At 40.9% G+C, this 18,178-nt stretch overlaps 1 protein-coding gene and 2 non-coding genes across 3 annotated transcripts; all 3 read left to right on the plus strand.

Moving 5' to 3' along the window:
- Window positions 1–295: 295 nt before the first annotated feature.
- ccl20b (chemokine (C-C motif) ligand 20b) lies at window positions 296–3,689 on the plus strand. The gene is made up of 4 exons (XM_017719268.2): window positions 296–454; window positions 1,923–2,025; window positions 2,852–2,929; window positions 3,059–3,689. Exons 1-4 carry the CDS (start codon window positions 382–384, stop codon window positions 3,099–3,101), a joined length of 297 nt encoding a protein of 98 aa, XP_017574757.1. The 5' UTR covers window positions 296–381; the 3' UTR covers window positions 3,102–3,689.
- Window positions 3,690–10,941: 7,252 nt separating this feature from the next.
- Window positions 10,942–11,014, plus strand: trnak-uuu. The gene has a single exon. It is a non-coding gene; the product is annotated as a tRNA-Lys (tRNA).
- A 970-nt stretch (window positions 11,015–11,984) lies between these two features.
- Window positions 11,985–12,057, plus strand: trnak-uuu. Its single transcript has one exon. It is a non-coding gene; the product is annotated as a tRNA-Lys (tRNA).
- The last annotated feature ends 6,121 nt before the right edge of the window (window positions 12,058–18,178 follow it).

The raw sequence follows: 18,178 nt of genomic DNA on the forward strand, positions 1-18,178 counted from the left end.
CTTTCAGATGTCGTGTTTCTAGTTCACTCAGCTGAAAAATTAACATTGTACTTTTCTCCAGATCCCTGCCGCTGATTAAGCAAGGAGATTAGATTTTTTTTTGCAGATTTGGAACATTCCTGAGGTTAAACTGCAGCGCTGCGCAACAGGTGGAATGAGGAAATTGGACCGAGAAAAAGATGTACTTTTCACCTGCTCGCACGGAGGCAGGGCCACTCACACACAGACAAACATAAGCCAAAAAAAACACGCTATCCTTGATAAACCATGTGATCAAAGGGAAAGTCCCTCAGGCAACAGTACACATAAGACCTCGACTGGAGATCCAGGATCAGAGCAGAAGTGAGGAACGCCAGAGGAGCGTAGTACAGCACCACGGCCATGGATAGGCTTTGTACCGGAGCACTGTTGTTTATTCTCATCCTCAGCAACTTCGTCCAGGAGACGCAGACTGGTGAGTGTGGCATGGGATTGGGAATACTGCCACAGGAAAATTCACTTTTAGTTCCTTAAAGAGCCTTTTAGTTCAGCTACTTGATGTCTATATGTTATTTAATAAAGCCACAGAAAATTTTAATGTAATAATCAAAAAAAGTATGAAAATCACATGCAGTCAAAACAGAGGAGATACTGTTAGATGCTTGAATAAGATACAAGTACATGAAGTTTGTTCACTGTAATCCGATCAGAACACCTTTTGCGGCATGTCATGTTGTTGTTGGGCATGAATGTGATAAAAGCTATTATAAGGTTCTTTAGGGGCCTCTTTTCCCATTTTTGTGGTGCTTCAATGGGACAAAGCTCTTAAAACACTCTTAAAAATAAGATCCCTTTTTGGTTCTCTAAAGAACCTTAATTGGCTTTTGCAAACGAGATGTTCACAGTGTACAGACCATTGAAAGAACTGGTAAAGAACAGTTACAGTCCTTTAAAAGGTTCTCTAAAAAGTTATCAAGCATGGTTCTTCAGGGAAGGAAAAAGGTTCTTCTACTGCATCACTCAAAGACTCATTTGGGCACCTTTATTTTTGAGAGTGTATCGCTCCAAAGAACCAACACCTTACTTTTAAAGAGCGTACAGTTTTATGCAAATGGTCAAACTGCATTTTGTTTATGTTTTGAATGTTTCTGCAAATTTTAGTGCATATTTTTGTATTTATGAATTGACCTTAACATATTGGATAAAATCAAACAAAATATAAAATATGCCATCATTTTTTGCGCAGGCCAGATTTCATGCTTTACTTTTTCCACAGTATGTTAAATTCAAATAATCAGAAATTGCGCATTTAAATGCTCAGAAGTGTGAAGAGAATGTATTAACCTGCCCTCACTTAGAAAATCAACAAAACATGTCATTTGACCAGGGCACACAAACTTTTGCATAGACATCTATGCCAGAAAATTCCACAATATAAATAGAAGAGATTGTAATGTGTTTATTGACTTTTTCTGTGGGACGTTAAGGCCTGGTTCTGATCTAATAATGCAGCATTGCTCTTCGGTGACCCCTACTTTGCATATCGTCGCTGTCCAAAGAAAAACAAGTATCTCCAAAATAGTAACTTTACAGGAGAGGGCAAAAACACTCTTACCTTTCCATGTAAGTCAATGTAAAGAGGTTTTATTCCAAGTGATTTTAGAGCATTTCTAATGGTCCATTCATCATGAAATTTTCTCAGAACGTAAGGGACAGCTGGTTTGTTGAAATGCTGCAGAAAAATAAAAATCAACAAAAAATGGAGATACATGCTTTTCATTGGACAGTGGCGATATGTTTCTGTACTAATACACTGTACCCAATAAGCAGCTAATATAACGTATTTCATTGTATTAGAGTGAAAAAAATGCTGGCAACTTACTGGATTTAAAATAATGTCAATTATCTCTGCACCACTAAAGTCATCTTCTCTGCCCTCACAGCAAGATGCTGTCTTCAGTATAAAAAGATACCTGTCCGCTGCGCCCATCTGAAGGGCTACACCATCCAAGACACCAGAAGACACTGTGACCTGATGGCCATAATGTGAGTGTCCAACCAACCTAAATCATGATGCCCCTGCCTCAAACTGCTCTGAGTTGTTAAGTAACCTTAAACAGACTTGCTTATGGGTTCTGGGCTCCTGCTGAAAAAAGACCTCTGGTTTATGCTGATCTGGTGCTGCTTTAGCTGGTCACCCAGTATGTCCAGCCAGCATGGCTGACCAGCTAAAGCAACACCGGACCAGCACAGACCTTTGCTGGTTTACGCTGGTTCACTGGGCATCATGCTGGTTGACCAGCATACCAGCGCCCAAAACACAACATATCGCTGCTGTTGGAAATTTTCTCCATTTTTGAGGTTTTTCAGTTTTTGACATAATTTGAAAATACTCGTTGGCCTTTACACACTTTGTAGATTTCATAATGAATGGAACAAAAGAAACAACCTAAAATGACATGGAAAAACTTCTGGTTCCACTGACGTTCACTGTAAGCGAAGAAGGTTTTTTCCTTCTCCTGTAAAGTTCTCATTTTGGACATACGAGGTCTTCAGTCCGCTGGTTTTGTGTGAACAATGAAATTCTAATCTCCAAAATCACTGCCGCTGTTTCAGCTTAATCCGTTTGAACCATATGTCAAACGATAGGCTAAACATGTTAGCACAGTGCTAACTGGTGAGGCCCAAGCTTCCATTACTTGTTAGCCACATTAGCCTCATAGCTTCCATGTAAAACTAAAGAGGCAAACTTTAGACACCAAGCATGTCTGGGCTAATAGACTACATGTAGTGTAAATTAGATTTCCCTTCGGTTGGATCTTCTTTTTAAGATAAGACTCGGCTGTTGATCGCACCTTTTCTTTTTCTGCAGCTTTCAAACCACGAATGGCAAGTTTTTCTGCGCTGACCCCCTGATGCCGTGGACCCAGGAGAGGGTCACCTGCCTAATGTAAGTTCCACTCTTTAGTCTGAAGAACAGCCCTTAGTAAAGTGTGTTTAAAGTGTGTTGCCACTCAGTTTAGGCCACGTGCCCGTATGTCTTGTATGACTTCCATTAAAAAGAACTTTCTTTTCTTAGGCAAAAAGCTGCACGGATGAAAAACGTGCAGCCTAATTTTTAAGGGCGTAAGGCAGCACCTTTTCATTTGTGCTGAATGATAATAAACGAGCCTGCAGTCGGATGATGTCTTTGCTGTCCTGCCCTTCACTGTCCTGGCCTGAGAGCATCTTAAAGATCTGCTGTACTACTTTTGTTATGATTTTTTGAACAGAAAAATCGTCCCTGGTGGGAACTGCCAGTCATGTCTTAATGACAGATTACGTACTCTCATACTCAGAGGATGTTTCATAATGTTTTGTTTGTTTATAAACAGAAGATGTATATTTTGTTTTATATTTTTGTGTGTATTCATTCATATTTATTAATACCTGTTCGTTAAACTGCTAAGGGAAATGTGGTCGTTACTCCAAATAAAATACTTTCTGGCATAGATGCCCAGTGGACTCTGACCACTACAGGTTGGTTTCCTGGACAGCGATCAAGCCTCTATTCACAATGCTGTAGTCTAGGTCTAGGCTTGAAGGGGAATTCCACTGATTTTTGATTTGCGTAATTCAATTAATTCAATTGAAAAGGTGTGAACAAAGTCATTCAGAGCCCCGTTCTTGAAAAACGTACAGACAACTTACATTAAAATGTAAGAAAGTTATTACTTTGGACATATTTGTGTTTCTTTGGACATTTATTCCTTTAATTGTATATTTTTTTTGTTTTGTTTTTAATTTTTTCACTTTTTGGTGGCAGGGGTGGAAAAAGTAACTGTATGCACACACACACACACACACACACACACACACACACATATATATATGTGTGTGTGTGTGTGTGTGTGTATGTATATATACATAATATTGACATACATTGGCTTATATACATATAGACACACACACATACACACACACACACACACACACACACACACACACATATATATATATATATATATATATATATATATATATATACATATATATATATATTTATTTATTTATATAGTGGGGCAAAAAAGTATTTAGTCAGCCACTGATTGTGCAAGTTCTCCTACTTAAAAAGATGAGCGAGGTTTGTAATTTTCATCATAGGTTCACTTCAACTACCAGAGACAAAATGAGAAAAAAAATCCAGGAAATCACATTGTAGGATTTTTTAAGAATTTATTTGTAAATTATGGTGGAAAATAAGTATTTGGTCACCCACAAACAAGCAGGATTTCTGGCTCTCACAGACCTGTAACTTCTTCTTTAAGAAGCTCTTCTGTCCTCCACTCGTTACCTGTATTAATGGCACCTGTTTTACCTCATTATCTGTGTATAAAAGACACCTGTCCACAGCCTCAAACGGTCAGACTCCAAACTCAACCGTGGCCAAGACCAAAGAGCTGTCGAAGGACACCAGGAAGAAAATTGTAGACCTGCACCAGGCTGGGAAGAGTGACTCTACAATAGGCGAGCAGGTTGGTGGGAATAAATCAACTGTGGGTGCAATTGTAAGAAAATGGAAGACATACAAGACCATTGATAATCTCCCTCGATCTGGGGCCCCACGCAAGATCTCATCCCATGGGGTCAAAATGATCATGAGAACAGTGAGCAAAAATCCCAGAACTACACGGAGGGACCTGATGAATGACCTGCAGAGAGCTGGGACCAAAGTAACAAAGGCTAACTCAGTAACACACGACGCCGAGAGGGACTCAAATCCTGCAGTGCCAGGCGTGTCCCCCTGCTTATCCAGTACATGTCCAGGCCTGTCTGAAGTTTGCCAGAGAGCATATGGCAGATCCAGAAGAGGATTGGGAGAATATCATGTGGTCAGATGAAACCAAAATAGAACTCTTTGGTAAAAACTCAACTCGTCGTGTTTGGAGGAAGAAGAATACAAGAACACCAAACCTACTGTGAAGCATGGGGGTGGAAACATCAGGCTTTGGAGCTGTTTTTCTGCAAAGGGGACAGGGCGACTGATCCGTGTAAAGGGAAGAATGAACGGGGCCGTGTATCGTGAGATTTTAAGCCAAAACCTCCCATCAATGATAGCATTGAAGATGGAACGTGGCTGGGTCTTCCAGCATGACAATGATCCCAAACACCGCTCGGGCAACGAAGGAGTGGCTCCGTAATAAGCATTTCAAGGTCCTGGAGTGGCCTAGCCAGTCTCCAGACCTCAACCCCATAGAAAATTTGTGGAGGGAGTTGAAAGTCCGTGTTGCCCAGCAACAGCCCCAAAACATCACTGCTCTAGACCTCAGTCATTGCCAACAAAGGTTATGTTACAAAGTATCGAGTTAAACTTTTGTTATTGACCAAATACTTATTTTCCACCATAATTTACAAATAAATCCTTTTTTTTTTTTTATCCTCATTTTGTCTCTCATAGTTGAAGTGTACCTATGATGAAAATTACAGATGTTCTTGCACCTTTAATTGAGAGAATCTGACTCATGTTTCCACTGAAATACAGTTCCTCTGTACTTTTTCCATCCCTGCTTTGTTGACTTTGCTACAATGGCTGTAGTCTGTGACCCAGTGAACTCATGTGAGTTTCTTCTCATGCTCATTGTGAGTTATGGATATTTTGTAGGTTCTCTGTGAGGCACCTTTTCTGATAATATCCACTGAAATAAAGATAAAGAAATCAATCTGAATTTTCTCTTTGCTATTACTCTGCGACTTTAAGGTAGTTTGAATTCGTCTGAGCGGCTTTGTTAAGAGAAGACTGAGTGTGACTGACAGAGCTGCAGCTCACCACAAGGTGGCGCCACTGACGCGCTAACAAGAGACGTGCTGGATAATATGCATTTCAAACGGAGGAGAGTTTATCACCTTATGTTTGTTTTTCTCTAAACAAAAACTTCATACACATGTGTAAATATTTAGATTGCTAGAGATTTCAAGCAAAACAAACAAAAAACATAAATAGCCACACAGGCCTCTAAACACAGTAACGCAAACTGAGGACGCTGTTCTCTTCATCACAAAGGCCTGGCGTCTTTGGAGCCGGATGCTACTCATCTATACTGTTATGAGGAAATTTAAAACACTGGTAATTCAATTGACTCTAAATCAATCAAACATCATGGACGTGGAGGCATTTTGGTGGTTTTGCTCAAGAGAGGGCGGTAAATAAAAATGTGTCCTGTTTTTTCAACTACGAATTTTAGTTACAGTGGTTTGAGCAGGTCTTGATCAACTAGGGTTTCGAAAAAGACCTTTTGTGAAGAACAGGCTTGATACGGGCTGAACCTGAGCCACTTTCTGCATGGAATCATGACACGGACCATGGCATGGCATCGGGCCAGTTTCTGGAACCCAGCCTGTTCACAGCCATGCGTGGGTTGTGTCTCAGCCACCTGTATCCCTTGTGTGGGGTTGATGTTTTTGTTGGGACTGGTGGACCCAGCACATTATTGTTTTTTAAATCAATGTAAAAATACCAGATGTTTAAAATTTTACAAGTGGGGTCTCCTTTAGCAGCTGTAGCCAGTCAGCAGCCTGTCCATGTTGTCCACACACACACAAACACACATATACAAACACAGATATACACACACACACACCATATAGGCCATGTAGGAGTGGAACAGAAGGACACAGCACCTCCACACTTTTACTCCCTGTGGGTTCAGCCCAACACCACGTGTAATATAAACTTGTGGGGGGTGAACAGAGTGAAGGCACTGAAAATGGATAATTTTATATGTTCTTCACAGAAAATGAGCAAAGGCCAAGAAGTGTGAGGTTGAAATAATAATAAATTGCATAATTTTTTCTTTTGGTAAACAGACCCCAACACTACATAAGGGTTAAAATAGCCATAACAATGATGATAATAATAATAATAACAATAACAGTGATAATAACTCAACATCCAGTTTAGAATTTAGATCTGGTCCACATATGACCTGGTAATTGCCCAGTTCTTGCACTTGTGACAACTCTGACAGACATTGTTTGTTTTTACATCATGTAATAATATTTCATAATAAATGAACCAACAGAAATGATCCAAAAGTACTTTGAATAAAATTCTTTTGCATCAACATACGTTAAATTGTAAGGATGCTTTTTGCCTTTTCCTGGAAAATGACCGTTTTGTAAACACATGGTTTTTTTCGTTGTTTTTTTGAGCAGCAACAATATTTTTTGAAAGGCATGCTGGAGCCTGTTTCACCGACTCGCAGGCATGTTTTCGGGCCTATAAATATCTGTGTGAAACGAGGAAAAACATTTTGTTTTCTGATTCTGCAACCGAAAAGAAAACTGCACAATATCATTACGGGGCCACCCAAAAACAAAGACATACAAAGCTGATTCAAATTATCTTCTGAAATAAAGGGTATTAATAGGTGGTTTGTCCTCCTTTGCTGCAGTAACAGGGTCTACTCACCTGGGAAGACATTACACTAGATGTTGGAACATTGCTGTGAGGATCTGAGCATTAGTGAGGTCAGGTACTGATGTTAAATGATCAGTTCTGGATCACACCAGCTCATCCCAAAGGAATTGGATGGAGCTCCATCACGGCAGAGAACACAGTTCCACTACTGTGCAGCCCAGTGCTTTATCCCCTCTAGTCTTCTGACCCTCATACTCATGTACAGCAGCTCTGGAGCGTCCCATTCACGTGGCAACTTTTCTATGGAGGTTACACAGGCTGTGTGTGCGCAGTTGAACAGCAATGAGTACTGAATTAAAGTAGCCCAATTCACCAATTAGAATGGGTGTCTTGATACTTTTAGACACCAACAACAGAACTAGCTTTAAAGCACCCTTCATGAATAAATCAATACTGGAGCCTATATTTATAATAGGCCTAAGTATTAACTGAAATTCCAACTGTTGAAATGAAAAAACAATGTTTAAATGCATAAATACTGTCCGGCTTCATATGAGTAGCTGGTTTCTGCTGCTTGACATGTCACGCATTTCTGCTTTTCATTCGCTGTATCTAATCTACTTGAAATCAGATACTGCAGAGCTTCTTTGCATGTACAACAGGACTGACGGAAGGTACGTTCTCGGAAAAAGGTCTGAAACCGTCTCTGGGGCAGTACCTCTCTTGTCTTTGGGGTGGTGCCCTCAAGGGAACATCTCAACACCTTTAGTCAGGGAACATAACTGAACCGTAATCCACTGAAATGATGTGTTCCAAGCTGTACTGACTCCACACACCCCGCCTCGCCTCCAGGCTTTTATTCTACTGTTCTGTTCTAAAACATTATGAAAATGTGCAAATGTGTTTATTTTCTCTGGGAAAAAAACATATTTAAGGTTCACAATTGGACCATAACCTCTTCTTCTCCAGGATGTATTTAGTTTTTTCCAAATTATTCAGTAACTTCATGAAATAAATGTAATTTTTTATTCTTTTTTTTGTGTAAAAGCTCCCTTCAAATTAACAGAACACGTGTTTTATGATCACATATCACTATATGCTTACAATTTACTGCTGAAAGCCAAAAATCTCAGACGTTCTTTGTGTTATTCTATAAAAATGATGTTTACAGAGCAGATCACTGAAGAGACGCCGTCTGTTTATAGTTTAGAGCCCAGATTGGGGGAAAAACGGGTCGACTTTCAGTAGAAAAACAAAGTGAGTTCAGCTTCTTTTATTGTAAGGGTTTAAAATGACATCACCGTCTATTGGACTGGAGAGAAGAGCTACAGCCTCATACGACGCCCAGCTTCTGAATGGAGCTTATGAAATATGAATGTTATGAAGAACACGACGAAGTGCGTTTTGGAACCACCGGTGGTTCCAAGGAGTTTAAGAGGCTACAACTACTGTTGTACCTTTGAGAGAACATTTACATTGTTTGTACCTCGATGAATAAAAAAGGTACCTGCACAGAACCTTTATGTCTAACAGTATAGGGGCAGGGAAGGCAGAGCTCTTCCCAGTTGCAGCTTCATTGCATGATCCAGTCCGTGTTTTCAACTCATCACTACTTGCTCCAGTCCCTACTCCAGGCCCTACTCCAGTCCATAGTCCAGTCCATACTCCAGTCCCTACTCAACTCCATATTCCAGTCCCTACTCCAGTTCATGCTCCAGTCCCTACCCCAGTTCATGCTCCAGCCCATATTCCAGTTCATGCTCCAGTTCATGCTCCAGTCCATACTCCAGTCCATACTCCAGTCCATACTCCAGTCCCTACTTCAGTGCATACTCCAGTTCATATTCCAGTCCTTACTCCAGTTCATGCTCCAGTCCCTACTCCAGTTCATGCTCCAGTCCCTACTCTAACCCATATTCCAGTCCTTACTCCACTTCATGCTCCCGTTCATGATCCAGTCCACACTCCAGTCCCTACTCCAGCCCATATTCCAGTCCTTACTCTAGTTCATGCTCCAGTTCCTACTTCAGTCCATACTCCAGTCCCTAATCCAGTCCATACTCCAGTCCCTACTTCAGTCCCTACTCCAGTCCATACTCCAGTCCCTAATCCAGTCCATACTCCAGTCCCTACATCAGTCCCTACTCCAGTCCCTACTCCAGTCCCTAATCCAGTCCATACTCCAGTCCCTACTCCAGTCCCTACTCCAGTCCATACTCCAGTCCCTACATCAGTCCCTACTCCAGTCCCTACTCCAGTCCCTAATCCAGTCCATACTCCAGTCCCTACTCCAGTCCCTACTCCAGTCCATACTCCAGTCCATACTCCAGTCCCTACTCCAGTTCCTGCTCCAGTTAAGTTCTGGTTATGCCATCATCAGGCAGGAAGAACAAAAGAGGCCTTCTTGGCTCCACCAGCAGCTTTTGTTCACTTGTTTCCCGTTGATTGTTTCCTGCCTGTGTGATTATTCTCTGACCGTTTGGCCTTTTGGACAGCTGCGTCTTGACCTTGATTTAGCCTAGCCCATTTAACATGATAGCTTGTATATTTTGTATATAGATTCCCTTTTTATAGATGTAGCAAATAGCTTTACCAGGGGGGATTTCACAAAACAGGATTCCTCAGTTCGCCATTTCATTAGCTTCATTTCATTAAAGTTCGACAACAAGAGCATCTGAACTCTAACGTCTGAAATGTATCATTGAATTTAGTCCAAAAACAGAAGAATATTGGCTAAGAAACTTCACGTCCTATAGGTGCCATGTGTAACAAGCAGCTCCACTGCAGTTCTAGACGTTAACCGGTAATTAAGGGAAATTCCTCTGATTTTCAACAATTCTACATAATCAAATGGTTCGAGGTAAAGAAAGTGACTCAGGGCGGTTTGGTGTGAGACGCTCTGTTCTAGAGAAACTTACAGAGTCAGAACCGTTCACAGTGGTGGTGATAGGAACCAGACGTCCACCCCTACAAGCTCCATCACAGAAAGTTCCTACATGATGTGGTTATAAACGCACTGTCTGATGTCTGAGACGCTGTTTTATGATGCTTTGTCATAAAGTTTTGGCTTAAAATGTGTATTAATCCATTCATGGCAGAGGGATAAATGCAGGGTGTTGTGAGGCAAAAGAACTTATTTCACAGATTTATGATTATTTTACCATCATGGACACTAAACACAAACACTCAGGACAGTAAACAAATGAGCTATATTTGTGTTGTAGACATGGGGACCCCTGGTTCCTATCACCACCACTGTAAAGAAAGAGTCTGTAAGTTTCTCTGCAAATGAACTATTTAACCTCAAACCTCTCTGAATGACTGTTTACATCTCAAGGACTGAATTAGTCAGAAATTCTGAAAAATTGGTGGAGTTCCCCTTTAAGACGGTTTTTTGTGCTTCTACTCGGTTTGTTTTCTGGAAAGTGATTTTCCCCTAAGTCAGAGTCACTGTCTCATCAGAGTGGTCTTCCCTGTGGATGGGCTCAGACCACTGCAGCAACTTCTCCCCCACACGAGTCTTCAGGAGTCGCTCATGTGGTAAAGCGGGAAGGGCGCCTCCCAGAGCCCGGATAGCTCAGTCGGTAGAGCATCAGACTTTTAATCTGAGGGTCCAGGGTTCAAGTCCCTGTTCGGGCGACCCGTTTCTTTGTTACTGAACTTCAGCTCGTCCGGCAGATCTGCGAGTCTCCCTCCCTGAGAGCGTCTGACTGAGAAGGTAGGAACGCTTTAAAACACGGGTGAAGCTTTAATGCTCGTGTCACGTGACTCAAACCGTCACGTCAGCTTTTCTGTTTGTGTTGTAGTTTTTATACAGCACACTATAGAGTCACATATGAGCACATGGGGATATATTCTTACAGAAGGCATAAAATCATAGCTACAATCGCACCATTAATGTAAGCGTTGATTTAATATTAAAGCTATAAGCAACATTGGCTAACAAACTTTTTAATAACTCTATATAATTACATAGCAAAGGTAAACAGAGCCACCCAGAGTGGTTTAGTGGTTAGGTGCTCTGTTCTAGAGAACCTTACCAAGTCAGAACTGTTCACAGTGGTGGTGATAGGAACCAGACGTCCACCCCTACAAGCTCCATCACAGAAAGGTACTACACGAAATGGTTATGAACTCCCTGTCTGACGTCTGAAACACTGTTTTATGCTCGTTTTTTTTATAATGTTTTGGATTAAAGTGTATTTTAGCCCATTCATAGCATAATGGTACATGTAGGGCATTGTGAAGCCAAATAGTTCCCAAAGAGCTCATTTTATACCATCACCAACACTAAAATGCTCAGAAGACACGTGTAGGTTCACTGGTGGTTTTGGATAGTAAATAAATTGGCTATATTTGCGTTGTAGACATGGGGATCCCTGGTTCCTATCACCACCACTGTAAAGAAATTAGAGTCTGTAGGTTTCTGTACAAATGAACTATTTAACATCAACCCTCTCTGAATGACTGTTTACATCTCAAGGATTGAATTATTAAAAAAATCTAAAGATAATTGGTGGCAGATGTTTTCTGCACCTCTACTGAGTTCGTTTTCTGGAAAGTGATTTTCCCCTAAATCAGAGTCCTCGTCTCGTCAGAGCGCCACAGAGCCCGGATAGCTCAGTCGGTAGAGCATCAGACTTTTAATCTGAGGGTCCAGGGTTCAAGTCCCTGTTCGGGCGACCTGTTTCTTTGTTACTGAACTTCAGCTCATCCAGCAGATCTGCGAGTCTCCCTCCCTGAGAGCGTCTGACTGAGAAGGTAGGAACGCTTTAAAACACTGGTGAAGCTTTAATGCTCGTGTCACGTGACTCAAACTGTCACGTCAGCTTTTCTGTTTGTGTTGTAGTTTTTATACAGCACACTATAGAGTCACATATGAGCACATGGGGATATATTCTTACAGAAGGCATAAAATCATAGCTACAATCGTACCATTCATTTAAAAATGATATTTAAATAATAAGCCACATGAGGCCGCCGGGTGGTACTGCGATTCGGTCACGGGGACGGTTGTTTTTACGCACGACGTGAAGCGGAGCGCCTAAAAGTCCCCCTCTCGAGTGGCTTGTTATAGCTTTCATAAAACGGAGGTCAACAAAAATATGATAAAATACACACTTTTCCCCCAGAAAATAATTAAAGCTATTATTACTAATAACAATCGACATTGTGTTCTAGCAACAAATGTATTTCCTTTAGAGTACAGCGTCGTTGCTAAGCAACCGTAGACCTGCTGAAGGAGGAGAAAGTTCGGTCGCTTATCGCTGTAAACTGCCGACATTTTATGATTTTATTTAGCTTTTTGCCGTATAGCAATGAACATATGATATCACATCAATGTTTAATGCAAATAAACTCTGCTTCATGAGTACTTTTTGGAGCCAAAGTACCACCGTGAGTCATATATAGCGCCAATTCAATAGGGCTGAATCACAAATGACGCCCTGCTCCCTACGTAGTGCACTAACTACGTAGGAATTTAAAATCATGGCTCCTGCATCCCAACAGTGAATAAAGCAGCTAAATAGTCATCAGAGGCATCCTGGGTTCAGTTACATCCATACTCGACAAATAGTGCACTATTTGGCTGTAGGAGCTCGAATTTCAAAACCTCTGTAGCTAGCACAAGTAGTGTGCTCCCTAAGTAGGACACTACTCAGGGAGTACGTAAACTACGGCGTTTGAGATTCAGCCTGGGTTTGACGCTGTGTAATTTATGGACGTTTGAAGCGTGTAAGTCATCCAAGTGACATTCTTTAGACTTTTATACTGCAGTTTCACTGTTAATCATACCGTAAGTACTTTAATTCAAGCCTGTGATATTAAAGACGGAGTTGTTTAGGCTGTTAGTAATTTCTTAGCATGCTAACCTAGCTAGTTGACCTGCCTAGTTCTAGTTAAGAACATAAGTTGTAATCCCTTCAGTTTAAACAAAAAACGGGTTCTTACTAATCAACACACTCGGTGTTCCCTGCGATTATTCCATTAACAGCGCAAGGATTTTTTGCGCCTCATTGCGCAGTAATACAGAGTTCAGCTGTTGTGATGCGGTCGGGGTGAGTTAACGCAGCTCAGCCAATCAGATTTCAGGACCGGAGCAAAAATAGTGCGCTCTTTAATTCGGTTCTTCATACACGACGTTTCTTGTTAAGATGTTTTAGTGAGACTGCTTCCAGGTTTTAGCAAACATATACAACTCTAAGGGCTTACAGTTTTATTTTTGATCTGTAATACATATGATAAAATCTTAAAAAAACGTAAATATCACATTCATAAAGTTAAGTGATACTTTATTAGTCCCACAAACGGGGAAATTACAATACTCAGGTTCACTGTGCTGCTAGTTGATGTTGGGTAATTTTCCACTTTGTGGTAAATTTATGTTGCTGTCGTTTGCTGTGTTAAAGTCCTCGAAGATCCATTTTCCTTTAAAGCTTTCTGCCTCAGCTATCCGTCTATCCGTGTAGAGCAGGCCTCACGCTATTCTCATTGGTCTTCAGAACTTCTGACAACAAAATGGTTTTACCAATCCCATCACTTCTCCTAAGTGGGGTTTACAGGACGGAATTCAGAAATCAACTGTCTTTCATTAATACAACGTTGGGATAAACTGTATTCCTACTTTATTTTTCTCTTAAGAAAGACGTTTATGCCTTTGCGTTCATTTGCCTAGCTTAGCCTAGCTTGATAATCTTCTGCGGGTGTTATTTCGTAAGTTAAAGTTAAAGTTAAAGTACGGCTCTTACGGAACTTAAATTTGTGAGATTTCAACATACTTGGAAATCTGAGGTGCTTGAATGCCGCAGGAATGACAAAAATGTATGACTGTTCCAAAAAACATCAGATTTTTTTGGTTGACTACGTCCTTTTTTACCTGAAAGGATGAAAAATACTTTAAAATCTGGCACTAGAACTAGTTTTGCTTCTAAAATGCAACAATAGCCATTGAATTTGCCATTCAAGCCCTATGAAGCAATGTGCTGGGCTAGCTTTGGAGAAAATGCTAATTAGCTAAATGATCCAGCACGTTTGCATATTTCATGAAATTGAAAAGGATTTATTTCATAATTCATGGTTCAGTAAATCGTGAATTAAAACACCGAAGTGATCCATGTTAAATAATAGAGTGTTAAATACTTTGTGTGCTATTTTTAAGACCAGGAAACTAATAAAAATGGAAGCATCCTTAAACCTCATCACTAACTAAGAATGTGAATATCTTTACCTTACATCATCTAGAAGATGAAGAATATTTAAGTCCTTTGTTTTGTCAAGCATGTATTTGGTTTCAGTGTCGCTCCAGGCGTGTTTCTCTGCGCCTCGCGGCGACGCTGCTCACTTATTTCTGGTATGGCGGTCTGTTTTCGCACATTCGCAGACTGAGAAGTCTGATTACGGAGCTCATATGCAGCTGTCAGTCCGATTATTAGACCTTACTCCGATCTAAGAAATCAGAGTGTGCTTGTTACATGAGCAAATCGTTGCTGTCGGAAGAAAACCTTGTATCTCCATTTTTGTCATTTTTCAGTTTTTGACATAATTTGAAAGCATCTGTTACTCTTTACGTTGCTTGTAAATTTTATGATGAGTGGCCTAAAAGAAAAGACCCAAAATGACATGGGAAAAATTCTGGTTCCGTTGACTTACATTGAAAGTGAAGTAGGTTTTTTCCTTCTCCTATAAAGTTACTATTTTGGAGATACAAGGTTTTCTTCCTACAGCAGCAAAATGAATAAGATTAAGAGAACCTTATTAGTCCCACAACGGGGAAATTTCACCTCCGCATTTAACCCACCCGTGAAGTGAAACACCACATATGCTCTAGTGAGCACACACACACTAGGGGGCAGTGAGCACACTTGCCCAGAGTGGTGGGCAGCCCAATCCGCAGCGCCCGGGGAGCAGTTGGGGGTTAGGTGTCTTGCTCAAGGACACCTCAGTCATGGACTGTCAGCTCACGTATGCTTCAGTGAGTCGGCATGAACAAGTGTGATTGCGCTGCTCAGGCCTTCACACTAAGCTGATGCTACCTTTTAGTGCTAATGAGGACACTGAAGCGCAAGTAGCCTAAGAATGAACCTGCACTGTGTTGTGGTGAAGCTGTAGCCTGCTAAGCTACTGCAACAGAACGCTGGTGCTACTAAAACAGCTCTACACCACATTTAACAGTTTATTAGAGATATACGCAGCATAAATTTGACACTGTTGTAACTGTAAATCTTCTTTCGGCTGCTCCCTTTAGGGGTCGCCACAGCGGATCATCTGCCTCCGTCTTGCCCTATCCACTGCCTCCTCTACTTCTACACCAACCATCTCCATGTCCACCTTCACTACATCCATAAACCTTCTCTGAGGTCTACCTCTTCTCCTTCTGCCCGGCAGCTCCATCTCCAACATTCTTTGACCAATATATCCACTATTCCTCCTTAACACATGTCCAAACCATCTCAACCTGGCCTCTCTGGCTTTATCTCCAAACTGCTCCACCTTCACTGTCCCTCTGATCTGCTCATTTCTAATCTTGTCCAGCCTTGTCACTCCCAACGAAAATCTCAGCATCTTCATCTCCGCCACCTCCAGCTCGCCTCCTGTCTTTTAGACAGAGCCACAGTCTCCAAACCATACATCATAGCAGGACGCACTGCTGTCTTGTAAACCTTCCCTTTCACTCTTGCTGCTATCCTTCTGTCAGACATCAGCCCTGACACCCGTCTCCATCCACTCCATCCTGCCTGCTCCCTCTTCTTCACCTCTTTTCTACACTGTCCATTGCTCTGGATGGTTGACCCAAGATATTTGGAGTCATCCACCTTCCAAACCTCTCAAACATGTAAGCTATATTAGCACATATTCATAGACATAGACAGACAGACAGATAGATACTGTATTGATCCCTGAGGACTTTTAGCAGCCAGTAGCACTCAAACAACACGGGACGGTATAAATAATAAGGGTGAAAAAATATACGAAGAAGAATAAATGCAAAAAAACTATCTATAGACATAAACAGAAATATACAAAGAAAATCTGCAGTAAGATCTATAACCTGAGCCAGTGCAATAACAGCATTTAAAGACAATCGTGAATAAATATGTGCATATATTGGTACAGAAATAAAGTGCCTGATAAGACCCAGCTGGTTTACTGTAATAATGGCCAGGTGTAGACACTACCGATAATTTACCATTATACATTTTCAGAGGTGCTGTGTAGTGAGGTGAACACCCCCTTCACACTAGATGGGTGGGTGATAAATGCCCAGACAAGAGCTAAACAAACATAATTCGCTTATCATCCTAAACTGGCTGCTGTCTTTCAGGAAATGCCTCTCTAGAAGTTCATAGAAGGTGACAGTTTTTGAAAAATGAGTTATGCAGGAGTGTAGAGAGGTTTTCCTCTGGGGCAGTGCATACCACGTTTACAGTGAGTAAATATGCACTAGGCCTACTTGCTGTAAAGGAAACAGAGTTTTGAATAAGTAGGTTAGAGTTAACAATAAACTGGAGGAAACTCGAAGATCCCTGCACATTAATCTAGGACAATAAACTAAAAGGTGTGAAGAAAGGCTTCATTCATGAGAGCCAGCTTTCAGTCCCTCTTTTGTGCAGATCTGTTTGTCAAGTCATTATTACCAGGAAATGTTTCGTGCCCGTACTTTGCCTGCCTGCATAGCACCTGCACAGCCACAGGGCCTGTGTCACTTCTCAAAATAAAAGCCTTTGATGAAGCATGCAAGCACCGTTTAAGTTTCACTACGTACCCTTCACTTAGTGTGTTAAAACTAAGCTGCAGGACAGCGCATTTTGAATCCATTGCTTTTGCGATGTCACAAAAAACAATATGTCTAAGGATATTCAGCTAGTAAGCCTACAGCTGTGAAGCTGCACCCATTCACATTGAACTTATTACACACAATGGTCTACTAACCGCCCCATTCTGTATTTGTTCACATAGCTTTACCTTTTAGGTCAAAATGTCTCTATATCTCTATCATTGTTGGTACATTTATATCGCTATTGTTGGAACAAAACCTCATATCCCCATTTTTGTCGATTTTCAGTTTTTGACATGGTTTGAAAATGCTTGTGGGCCTTTATACTGTGTGTAAATTTCATGAAGGATGGACCAAAATAAATGGCCAAAAAGGACTTGGAAAAAATTCTGGTTCCATTGACTTACATTGAAAGCAATGTATGTTTTTTTTCCTTCTCCTGTAAAGTTACCATTTTGGAGATAAAAAGTTTTGTTCTGACAGCAGCGATATACATTTTTCTTATTGCTGTATGTTCGTGTACTTCATAATTGAATAGACTTTTTACTAATTAAGTTCCAGAGTCGTGTAATTGTAAAAGCTTTTGTTCTAGTAATAATGAAATCAGTTCAAACTAATACAAAGCCAACACTGTCAAAGTGCCATTAAAAATTCACCCTGTAGCTCTGCACACAATGGACACTTTCCAAACCATCTTTATTCTTTAGAATGAAAGAGGTTGTTTTTTTTTATTGTGCCAAGACTATTATATGTAAATGAACTCTGTTCTGATTGGCTGCCCCACATTGTGCCTCATTCAGTTGGAAAACAATTGTGTAAAAAATGTCCTTTTTCAAAAATTGGTGCCCAGGCAGAAGCACTCTTTGTAACTTCAACATGAATGGGCGGAGCCAGTCTGCTGAAGAGGGAAATGTGTGGCTTTTGTGATGTCACAGAAGCAGTTACTGCAAAATGGGTCGTTTTTGGAGCTTAGTTTTTACGTATGGACCACACAGTGAATTTAACTATTAGAAATTTATGAGATTGAG

The sequence above is a fragment of the Pygocentrus nattereri genome, chromosome 24 (assembly GCF_015220715.1).
Source record: "Pygocentrus nattereri isolate fPygNat1 chromosome 24, fPygNat1.pri, whole genome shotgun sequence".
Classification (NCBI taxonomy): domain Eukaryota; kingdom Metazoa; phylum Chordata; class Actinopteri; order Characiformes; family Serrasalmidae; genus Pygocentrus; species Pygocentrus nattereri.